Below are 12,558 nucleotides of genomic sequence, written 5' to 3' on the forward strand. Positions count from 1 at the left end.
CTGGGAAGAGTTTATCCCAGCAATCCCACTACTGGGCACATGAGAAAACCATAATTCAAAAAGACACATGTACCCCAGTGTTCATAGCAGCACTATTTACAACAGCCAGGACAGGGAAGTAAGCTAAATATCCATCAACAGAGGAATGGGTAAAGGAGATGTCATACATATATACAATGAATTATTACTCAGCCATTACAAAGGAATCAAATAGGGTCATTTGTAGAGACATGGATAGACCTAGAGTCTGTCATAAGCGTGAAATAAGTCAGAAAGAGAAAAACAAATATCATATATTAATGCACATATAGGGAACCTAGAAAAACGGTACTGACAAACCTATCTGCAGGGCAGGAACAGAGACACAGGCATAGATAACGGACTTGTGGATACGCTGGGGGAAGGAGACGGTGTGATGAATTGAGAGAGTGGCACTGACATATATACACTACCGTGTGGAGGACAGATAGCTAGGGGGAAGCTGCTGTACTCACAGGGAGCTATAGTGCTCGGTGCTCTGTGAGGACCTGCAGGGGTGCAAGCGGGAGGCGGGAGGCAGGCTCAGGAGGGAGCAGATATGTGTAAACATAGAGCTGATTCACGTTGTTGTACAGCAGAAACTAACTGTAAGACAATTATATTCCAAAAAAGAAAAAATAACAACAGAGGGAGACAGAATGCTAGAACAGGGGAGGGAAGGGGGCAGACACGGGACAGGTTCTTTTCCTTTACCTTCCACACTTCTACATCCGGAAGTCCTTTTACCTATACGTGAAGATAGTCTCAAAGAGGCAAAATGACCTGTCCCAAATTCCTCAGGAGTTACTGACATAGCTGAGCCTGGAGCTCCTTGATCATTGTTCCAGGACCTTCCTCCTTCTTAAAGCTCCTTCAGGTGTCTGGTGGCATCTCGGATGAAACACGTCCAGAGAAGCGGTCTCAGGACATCTCTGATGCTCAGCGAGGGTTCCATTAAAACCACATCAGAGCTTCAGCCCTCACTGGGGTGAGACCTGTGTAAGTTTCCACATTGACTGAAATGGTGCCCCCCTCCCTCCCACCAAAGATATATCCACACAAAATCTCTGGAACCTTGGCATGTCTGAAAAAAGGGTCTTTGTAGATGTAATTAAGCTAAGGATCCTGGGATGAAGGAATCATCTTGGAAGATCCGGTGTGTGTGAAGTCTCTTCAGTCGTGTCAGACTCTTTGCGACCCTATGGACTGTAGCCTGCCAGGCTACTCTGCCCATGGGACTCTCCAGGCAAGAATACTGGAATGGGTTGCCGTGCCCTCTCCAGGGGATCCTCCTGACCCAGAGATCAAACCTGCATCTTTTACATCTCCTGCATCGGCAGATGGGGTCTTTATCACCAGTGCCACCTGGAATGCTGCTGCTGCTAAGCTGCTTCAGTCGTGTCCGACTCTGTGCGACCCCATGGACCGCAGCCTACCAGGCTCCTCCACCCATGGGATTTTCCAGGCAAGAGTAGTAGAGTGGGGTGCCATTGCCTCCTCTGACCTGGGATGCTGATGAACCTTAAATCCAATGGCAAGGGACCTTCAAAGAGAAAGGCAGAGGAGGTCTGACACAGAGGGAAGAGAGAGCACAGAGGGGAAGGCTCTGTGCAGAGACCAAGGCAGAGATCAGGGTTACGGAGCCACAGCCACCAGAGTCTGGAAGAGACAAAGAAAGATCCTCCCCTAGAGCCTTGGCAGGGAGCCCTGCCAACACTTCAACTGTGGACTTCTGGCCCCAGAACTGTGAAAGAAAGTTTCTGTGGTTCTAAGCCACCACTGTTATAGAAGACACAGGGAACTCACGATACATTCACAATCTCTACGGGTAAAATCAATCAGAAACAACAGCAACAACAAAACCAAACAGACTGGAAAGGCATACTGTGGTATGCCCATACAATGGAATATTATTCAGCCGGAAAAAGGAGGGGAAAAGTTTCACACACTATCACATGGATGAAACTTGCAGACATTATACTAAGTGAAAAGGTGAAAGTTGTTCAGTTGTATCTGACTCTTTACAGTCCATGGAGTTCTCCAGGCCAGTATACGGGAGAGGGTAGCTATTCCCTTCTCCAGGGGATCTCCCCAACCCAGGGATCAAACCCAGGTCTCCCACATGCGCAGGCAGATTCTTTACCAGCTGAACCACCAGGGAAGCCCAAGTGAAAAAGGGCCATCTCAAAAAGAAAAAAAAAACACCAAACCCACAAATACTGTGTGATTCCATCTATATGAGATACTCAGAGTAGTCAAATTCAGAGATAAAGTGGAATGGTCACTGCCAAGTGCTGTGGGGAGAGGGGGATGGGGTGTTACTGTTTAATAAGCACAGATTTCAGTTTTATAAGACATAAAGGGCTACAGAGCTGGATGCTGGTGACAGTTCCACAACATTGTAAATCTACGTAATACATGGAACTGTACACTGAGACATGGCTAAGATGGTACATTTTATGTTATGTGGTATGTGCTCAGTTGTGTCCAACTCTTTGCAACTCCATGGACTGCAGTCCACCAACGGTCCTCTGTCCATGGGATTCTCCAGGCAAGAATACTGGAGTGGGTTGCTATTTCCTACTCCAGGTATATTATGTGGATTTCACTGTAATGTTAAAAATGGGGAATACACAAACCAAAACAAGGATTATAGTATTTACAACAAATCAGACCCATCCTGCTGCACCTACAGTGGATCAGAGAATAAAGGCAGAGGGAGGAGCTCAGGGTTTTCTGCTGGGAGCTGGGCCAGGCTGACTCACGAGCTGTCACATGTCGGCGTGCTCACAGTGCAGGATGTTTTTCTAGATCACACACCCATCTGGGGGGGACAGCACGCCCACTGGGTGGGTCTTGACTCTGCCTGGAACCCCACTGAAAACTGCTCCCAGAAGCCCCACTTCTGTGGTTCTGTGTGGAAAGGGTGCAAGGTTTCACCCCCACCATCAGCCCTCATGGAGGCCTGAAGCCAACGTGGTAAGGGGCCCTCACAGCCCCTACAAGCATCGAAGTACTCAGCCTCCAGGGGAAAAAGCGGAGCGAGCAGATGTGTCTTCAACCCAGCATGTTCTTGGATCCAGTTTTCTCTTAGAGATTCCTTCCCACAGCTGTTGAACTAAATCTGAAGGTAATGAACACCCTCCCCCCTCAGTCCTTTGGTCTCGCCAACTCTTTTTTGGGGGGACACAGTCCCACATGTGGCCTGAGACAGCTGCCTCCAACCACACTCTCTACAACCGTGGGGGCTCCAAGCTGGGGGCTGCATTCACTGTCTTCCTGCCCCTTTAGCTACAGCCAAACATCTGGGAAATAGTTCTGGTGTTTTATTTATTTGTTACTGAATTAGAATCAACATACAATATTATATTAGTTTCAGGAGTACAGCATAGTGATTTGGTATTTTCATGCATGGATCACTCCAGTAAGTCTAAACCCCATCATACTGCTGTTTTAAGATGAAATTTCCTAACTGCTCCCACCTCAATAGGTTTATTTCAGTCCCATGTAAGCAGATCAAACTTGGGAAGCTCAAAGGAAATTCTGTTGAGTCTCTCACAGGGCTCCTTGCTCTGTGGAGGGATGAGGGACACATTCAGAGGACAGACAAGGACCACTGCACTTGTGTCTTGGGATGGGATTTCTAGACTTCAAGCGACACTCTGGATGCGTCACGCCCATCTTCTCCAATAGCTTTCTTAAGGACGTGCATGACCTTGGGCCCCAAACTCAGCCTTGAAGTATCCTTGGACTTGCAATAAAAGCCTTACTGGAAGGGCCATGAAAAATCCCCCTTACCCCAACCATGTGTGGGTGGTGGGTGTCCACTTCTCAGGTGTCACTCCAGCCAATGGCCCCACTGTTTGCTGTCCAAAGCTCTCCCCTACGTGACCTCCCTTTTCCATCCATTAATGTTTTTCATTTGAGGTGAAATTCACATAACATCAAATACACCATTTGAAAGGGAACAATTCCATGACATCTAGGATATTCACAAGGTCATGCAACCACTTCCTCTATTTCTGAAGCAGATTCATCACCCTAAGTGGAAACCAATAAGCAGTTACTCCCCACTCTCTCCTTGCCCTCAAGTCCAGGTAACTGCTTTCTCTATGGATCTATCCTGGATATTTCATCTAAATAGAATCCTACAGTATGTGGTCTTCTGTGGCCACTTCTACCACTTGGCATAATGTTTTCAAGGTATATGCATGCTGTAGCATGTGTCAGAATTCCTTCCTAAGGCTGAGGGACAGTCTACTGTCTCTAAATACTATACTGTGTTTATCCATCCATCCATGTACTCGTGGGTTGTTTTCCCTTCTGCCTGGTGTGAGCAGAGCTGCTGTGAACAGGGGGGCACACTCATTTGCGGACTCCCTCCCATTCTTCACACAGCAGTCTGATCCTATCACATGACGCTCCAGCTACAATCACTTCAATACTTCCCACCATCCTTTACCATCAGGAGGTAAAGGCAAACTCCTGACTGATTTCTGAGGTCCTCACACTTGGGCCCCTCCCTTCCTCCAGCATCCTCTCTCTCACCCAGACTCCTGCCCAAACGACCTTATTTTTTGGGTACGCTGTACTTGTCCTTGCTGCTGAGCCTCTGCCATTGCTGTTCCTCTTCCCGAAACACTGTTCCTCTGGGTCAGAGGCAATTGCACTGACGACCTGTGTCTCAAATCTAAATAGCTGGACTAGGTCCAGCACAGAGCCAGCACGGCCACCTGCCCTGCATTTCATGGGCAGGAAGGCATCACGGGGCTTGCTGTGGGATTAGGAAGACTACACCCACAAAAGATGCCCAGGGACACCTAGGGGGCCCCTCAGATTCATGTCCTGGGTCCCCGGACCACACCCTGCTGGGAAGTTTGAATGTGGTGATGTGGATATAGTGACCTGGTGTCTACAGCAGCAATGTGACAAGTTGCCCAGTCACCCTCCCAGGACTCCATTGGGTGTCCTGACTCAGCTCTGCTCAGCACACATCCTCACCTTGAGACTTGGGGTGGGTGTGAGGCAATCTTTACTTTTCCTGTGTGTGTGTGTGCTCAGTCGTGTCCAACTCTTTGTGACCATGTGTACTGTAGCCCTCCAGGCTCCTCTGTCCATGGAATTCTCTAGGTAAGAATACTGGAGTGGATTGCCATTTCCTCCTTCAGGGGATCTTCCTGACCCAGGAATCGAACCCACATCTCTTGCATCTCCTGCACTAGCAGGCGGATTCTTTACCACTGAGCCACCTGGGAAGCCCTTACTTTTTCCATGAGAGTGGGTTAACACCTCACAGGCCTGTGGGCAGGCAGGCAGTGACTCTCTGACCTCTGGCCCCAAATCTACTGATGGCGCCAACTCAGTAGCTCAGCTCCGCCCAGAGGCAGAAGCTGGCGGGGCGATTGCTGAGAAAGCAGGAACCAAGTTTCCTGGTGCAAGACAGTCAGTCACACCTGAACTTGACAGGCTTCTGTCAGCCTGGGCCACAGGACATTCTGGGTCACACAGGATGTGGTTTTCTTAGGGTGAGGAAGCCTACGCCCTCACCTCTAACGACTTTCTTCTCTTAACTTCCATTCGGAGCCTCTGTTCCCTGAGTCTGTATGCTCCCATGTGTACACGCATGAGCACACACATATGTGCACACACAGATATGCGGGCACATATACACACATTTGTACACACAGACACATGTGGCTCGAACACAGTCTTCATTTCCTCTTTTCTAACTTCTAAATAAAAGAACAGTTTAATATAACTGTTCCTCCTACATAATTCCTCAGACTCTTTTTTATTCTTTTTTCCCTCATATTCTCTATCCTTCCAGTTTCCAGCATGAAGTATCTGACACTGCCTGAGAAGACAGTGTTACACAGATGTTTTCTAAGTGATCTGTCACCTGCAACTACTTTCTTTCCCCCGCACGTGAGAAAAAGATGGAAAAAAAGAGACCCTCATGTGTTTCTGAGAGCCGTGAGGACCATGACGGTGGCTCTGAGGGGAGCCCATGTGTGACTTACCTCCAGAACTTTCCCTGTGATGAACTGGTGGCAGGCTTCACATTTTACCCCGAAGAGCCCCTGGTAGTCCTTTTCACAATACGGAGCACCGTCCCTGCAGGACAAAGTGAACTCAGCTTCCGAGGGCAGGAAAGGCGCCCAGACCCCATCTCTCTCCGCCCAGTTGCACAGAAGGGGAGCATAAGTTATTTCTCGCTCAACCACCATTCACCTGCCTGCAGGAGACCTGGTGAGGCAGGGTCAAAACTCACAAGAGCAAACTCTCCAGAGAGAGCGCTGAGGTTCTCCAAGCCACGTGGAAGTAACAGCCAAATGGCTGTCGCTGCTCATTCCTCCACTGCCTCAGACCTCACTAGCAAAAAACATGGCGCCCCTCTCTTGCAGCACCAGGCCTGACGGGCTTCAGCTGTATCCCATGCTCCTCTTCCTCGTCTCCTCTCCCACACCTCCTTGATTCACACACCGGAGCCTCCTAAGAGCCTGGAGACACCTTCTCCTTGACCCTGAGGGAGCCTGGGGTCCCAGGGCCTTGCAACCATCCTCCTGCAACCACCTTCATTTACCTCTTGCATGCGTGCTAAGTCGCTTCAGTTGTGTCCGACTCTTTGCGACCCTTTGGACTGTAGCCCGCCAGGCTCCTCTGTCTGTGGGATTCTCCAGGCAAGAGTACTGGAGTGGGTTGCCATGCCCTCCTCCAGGCGATCATCCCCACCCAAGGATCGAACCTGCATCTCTTATGTCTCCTGCATTGGCAGGCGGGGTCTTTACCACTAGCACTACCTGGGAAGCCCCTCACTTACCTCATGACAGTTAAAATATCATGTTTTAGGTGTGCCATCGCATGGGAGAGTTAAAACGTCTCCAGACAGCCCGGTTACCTGGCACTGCACAGGCATCAGTGTTAAAGGCAGAGCAGTTCTCTTTGGCTGTGCCTCAGAATCACCTGAGGAGAAGGCAATGGCACCCCACTCCAGTGTTCTTGCCTGGAGAATCCTAGGGACGGGGGAGCCTTGTGGGCTGCCGTCTATGCGGTCGCACAGAGTCGGACACAACTGAAGCGACTTAGCAGCAGCAGCAGCAGCAGAATCACCTGTGTAGTTTCTGCCTCCCGAAACCAGGGTTTGCTGTAGATCTGCAGAATTAGATTTCTAGGGGGTGGGGCCCAAGCTACTTATTTTGTTTCACTACATATATTCATACATTAAATTCATTAAAAAAAATTTTTTTAATAGATGCTGGTTGGAGAACATTTTTAAAGTGGATAGGGGAAAATTTTCCCTTACTGCCTGTCGGCCCTCCCCCCACCGCATGCTCATTCTTTCCTCAATTTAAAAGGTAACCACTGTAACTAGCTTTTCAAGGTCACATTAAACAAAACCCCAAAACGTCACCTGCTCTAGTTCCTATCTACCCCAGCCTCTAACTCTAAGGGACCTACTTCCTGGTGGTCCTAATGGGCTCAGTGCCCAGACGCTGAGCGTTTTTTTGGGGGGGTGGGGGGCAGGGGAGGGCCGATGAATATGGCTGAGACCTGGAAGGAGGATAAAGGTTTACTATCAGTAGTTTCAAATGGGGGCGGGAGGGGGGGGGGGGAACCAGGGAAAATAAAATTACTAAATGCTTAATTGGTTGCAACATATAGCCTACCATTATGTCAGCTTCGTTAATTGTTACATTAGGCAACGATGAACGTTTCATTAAATTTATAGCAGGCAACAACAGAAGAATAAAATTCCTTTCCAAAGTTTCATAGCAAAAAGTTCGTATGCATTGTGGAACGTGAAGGTCTTTCATTATGTCTGATGGGCTGGGCTGGGGTGTATTCCGCGAACGCAGGGCAGCCCGCGATGCCCCACCCCTGCTGAAGGACCCATCCGCGCCTGCGCCCCAGGCTTACTTGCTGATGTACTCGCCGGTGAGGACTTTCCCGCAGGACTTGCACTTAAAGCAACCCAAGTGCCACTGCTTTTCCAGCGCCAGCAGGGCCTGTCCATTCTTGATGTCTCGTCCGCAGCCAGCACAATCTGGAAAAGAGCAGCCGCCGGCGCTTACTCCACGTTTGTTAAATCCATAGTTTTGCTAATCGAAGCAGGTGGGCCGCTTTGAACCCCAGCATGCACCCACCACACACTCAATAACTATTTACTTAAGCACCATTTTATTCCGCGTTCTCGCCCTGCACGAAATCCTCCCCAGGAGACTCGCATCCTCCCTTAGCGTGGGAACATCATGAGCCTCAGCAGATCCAAGGGCCTGGATGTCCTTCATCTGTTTATTTCCTTGGGGGTGATTTAAATAGCCTCTGAGCTCCAGCTGGCCCAGAGAATATTTAATTATAGCGTCTTGGCTGTGATTTTAAGAAGGCGCTCATCAGCCTCTATTAATTGAGGGCACCTGTGAGTAGCTAAGTACCAGCCACCCCCCACCCCTTGCTGCCTGTCTCCCTAATACTATATGTGCGACTTCTGGAACAATGCTCATAAGTCTCATTTTTGTAAACAGGACTCTACTTCCTTATTAACCTAAACCAGCCTTTCCAAAATTTGTGATCATCAATTCAATGGCTCTTAATTCCTCAGCTTTAAATTCTCAGTGGCAGGATCCTGTGAAGAAGATAAAGAAGAAAGTATTTCTTCACAGTAAAGAGTGTAGGCCCTGGAATGGGACACCCTGGTTCTTAATCCCAGCTCGTGGTTGGCTAACCACGTGACCCAGGCTAGTTCCCCCCTTTTCTAAGCCTTGGGGTCCTCATATGAAAGCCAGGATGTTATTAGTGCCTGTCTCAAGTTCTCTGATGAGGATTCAATGGAATAAAAGACTCAGGTCTCTATGAAAGTTTGCTATTATTATAGTTGTTGTTATTCTGATTATTAGAAACATCATTATTGGGGAAGCTGAGTATTTAAAAGAACCCAGAAGAATGTATAGGCATACACCATTATATTGTGCTTTAAAGATAATACATTTTTTCTTTTTTTTAATATTTCAAGATTTGTGGCAATGCTACCTCAATCAAGTCTATTGGCACCATCTTTTCAAAAACCTTTGCTCTCTTCATGTCTCTGTGTCACATTTTTGGTAATTCTCCCAATTTTTCAAACTTTTTCATTATTATTATATCTGTTATGGTGATCTGTGATCTGTGATCAGTCATATTTGATTTACTACTATGACTCACTGAAGGCTCAGATGGTAGCATTTTTTCAGCAATATTTTCTAATTCAGGTGTGTACATTGCTGTTTTAGACATAATGCTATTGCACACTCAGCAGACTACAACATAGACTAAATATAACTTGCCTATGCACTGGGAAAGCAAAAAAATTGTGTGGCTCATTTAACTGCTGTATTTGCCTTACTGTGGTGGTCTGGAACCAATCCACTGAGCATGCAATATCTCTGAGGCCTGCATGTAAATTGGGCAACCTTTCTGGAAAGCAATTTAAATGTCTAAAGACATTTAAAATCAATATACCCAAGAAAGGGAAAGAAAGCATTGCTGGCAGGTTGCCCGTGATATCCCCAATTGATCACAAAAATCATTCAGAGAATAAAGAAATGTGCAGACAGGGCCTCTCGGTACCCAAAGTGATGCAACATCCCCCTCTTCTGACCACAGCTGTGGCTGCTGCTTCTGTGCTAATGATGACACTTCTAGCCCAGCTTGAATTCTCTCTTCTTCTAGAAAAACTTTCCTATAGCACCCGGCACAAGCCCAAGTCCCATAAAAATTCCTCCAAATGTCACCCAGCAGTGGCTCACAATTATTCTGGTTTTCTTCCTTGCTGAAGTTTAAGTACACTTGACTTTTATTTTTTGACTACAGGTGTGTTTCTGGTGACATTTGGTCACTTGGTATTTACATAATCTTTAGATCCAGCAATCTCATGACTAAAATTTCACTCTGCAAATAAATTTTGAAAAGAATGTGCATGCAAATGTATGTGTGTCTATCTCCTGAAAAATATATATTCACCCCCTACTGCATTTTTGTAACAATAAAACTGAAAACAACCTATGTGGACATTAACCAGAACGTGGTTAAACTAATTATAGTATAGTCATTAATGGGATACTACACACTGTTAAAAAGAACAAGGTAGATTTGTGTGCAGACACGGAAAGATGTCCAAAATAGACTGGATTAAAAAATAAGCTGTAAAACAGTATGGACAACATAAGCTCATTTTTCTAAATCATGAGAATGTAAAAAGAATTGAGCAAATAAATATTTAAAAAGTTAAAAGTATACTATACAAGTTATGGGTATTGAAGATTAGAATTTTGTAAGTATAGCCCATTACAAGCTAGTGATTATTGTATGGTCGCAAAGCATTATTAATTTTTTTTTTTAATCTGGAATTGACATGATGCCCAGCATCTTTCAGAGGGAATCACACATCTGGTAGTTTACTATAAAGATAAAAATGGAAGACCATGATATTTGCTCGAATGCAATTTCTAAAGGATAAGAGCACAAGGTGAATATAAGATGAATGAATTGGTAGGTTTTAATTTAAGTGAACTGAAAATTTTTTTCATTCTTCTGATTAGATTATGCCCACTAGGTGGCAGTAAAGATTTAAAATAAAAGGCAAGATGCTGGTTGGTTGACTTTTTCAAGTAGAAAACAAACTTTAGAGATAGCTTTTCATTTCTACAGCAGAAGACAGAGGAGCTCAGGCAGGTGGACGGGGCTCTTCATATCTCCCCTTCGAAGCACTGGGGTCCAGGGAGATCAAAGGTGGGGAGACAGAGAGAGGGCAAGCTTTAGAATTAGGAAGACTTGGGCACTAAGTAGGAAAAGTTACTCTCTCTGAATCCTCATTTCTTCATCTCTGAAATGCAGACCCACTTCTCAGGTTGCTGGGAGGAAGAAGAAAAACCTTGCATTGTGAAGTGCTTCATATAACACTTAGAACACGTGATACCTGTTGGTTGTTCCACATAATTCTCCTTTCCTTGGTAGGGGCTGAACTAGGACTAGAAACCAGGTTTCTTGACTCTGTCTTGCACTTTTTCTAAGCATATTAATGTCCAGATACCCCAGACCTCTAACAGCAGCAGAGACACAATCTTAGCACAGAAATGACCTCTCTGATTATTCTGCACCCAATGGCTTTGGTAAACCAGGCATATTGTGAGGGCTTCATAGACATACTCTTCTGGAGTTATTCTCCACAATCTATTATTCTTCACAGTAATGGAGACAAAATCCTGGCCAGTTAGCTCAGTTAGAGCGTGGTGCTAATAACGCCAAAGTCACAGGTTTGATCCCCATATGGATCATAAAGAAGGCTGAGCACTGAAGAATTAACACTTTTGAACTGTGGGGCTGGAGAAGACTCTTGAGAGTCCTTTGGTCAATGAAGATCAAACCAGTCAATCCTAAAGGAAATCAACCCTGAATATTCATTAGAAGGACTGATGCTGAAACTGAAGCACCAATGCCTATGGCTACCTAATGCGAAACGTTGACTCATTGGAAAAGACCCTGATGCTGGGAAGGACTGAGGACAGGAGGAGAAGGGAGTGACAGAGGATGAGATGGTTGGATGGCATCCCAACTAGAGGACATGAGTTAGAGCAAACTCTGGGAGATAGTGAAGGATAGGGAAGCCTGGCATGCTGCATTCCATGGGGTTGAAGAGTCAGACACGACGTAGAGACCGAACAACAATGGAGTCAAAGTGCCTTGCAGTTTGGAAGCCTCTGACCTCACAGATGCTGTCCTGAATCTCTCAGATCCTCCATGCCCTGCAGTGCTCTGGGGAGGGCACATATTCTACAGCTGATCTTTTCTAAAAATATTTATTTATTTGGCTGTGTCGAGTCTTAGTTGTAGCATGTGGAATCTCAGTACTTGTGGTGCACAGGCTTGGTTGCTCCAAGGCATGTGGGATCTTATTTCCCTGACCAGGGATTGAACCTGAGTCCCCTGCATTGCAAGGCAGATTCTTAACCACTGGTCCCCTGGGCAAATCCCATCTATAAATGATCTTGATCATGTTTCACAGAGAAGCATTTACCAAATGTGAACACCTAAGAGCCAGCCATCTGGTGAAATTGGGCTGGAAGGAGAGGCTGGGGATGAGCCTTCTTCATCCCAAACCGCAAGACATAAATCAAGCAAATCAACAAAGATGGCCTTCTGGCCCAGAACACTGGCCCAGCTGATTCAAAATATTCTACTGTATTCCACAGAGGTTACACATTCGTTCCTCTCTGGACAAAACTGTATTCTCTCCTTAAACCTGACATCACACTGGGGAAAATAGAAAAGATGCAGAGATAAAAAGATTCATGCTGATGGTTCACGCCTCCCATGCTCATTCCAACCAAGCTCTTTTATAAAGAACAAAATGTCCTCCTCTCTATCTTCATGTTTTTCAGCTGTTGAGAAAATTGTTTCCACGTCACTGGAGCAGCTGCTGATAAATATAGAAAGTCGGTTGATTGGCACTGGAATTATTGCCAAAGTCAGAAGTAGGTGAATATGAGGCAGCATCAAGGAAATCAA

The 12,558-nt window shown here is 46.3% G+C and overlaps 1 protein-coding gene across 21 annotated transcripts in view; it reads right to left on the reverse strand.

Moving 5' to 3' along the window:
* ABLIM1 (actin binding LIM protein 1) overlaps positions 1–12,558 on the reverse strand; it is a 322,565-nt gene that overhangs the window by 96,082 nt on the left and 213,925 nt on the right. For all 21 annotated transcript variants that reach the window (XM_043927043.1, XM_043927047.1, XM_043927038.1 and 18 more), the window contains exons 5-6: positions 7,936–8,062; positions 6,039–6,132 (exon numbers count right to left, since the gene is read on the reverse strand). In XM_043927043.1, coding sequence (XP_043782978.1) covers positions 6,039–6,132; positions 7,936–8,062 — 221 coding nt within the window. The remainder of the gene's footprint in view (positions 1–6,038; positions 6,133–7,935; positions 8,063–12,558) is intronic.

The sequence above is a fragment of the Cervus elaphus genome, chromosome 15, assembly GCF_910594005.1.
Source record: "Cervus elaphus chromosome 15, mCerEla1.1, whole genome shotgun sequence".
Taxonomy (NCBI): Eukaryota; Metazoa; Chordata; class Mammalia; order Artiodactyla; family Cervidae; genus Cervus; species Cervus elaphus.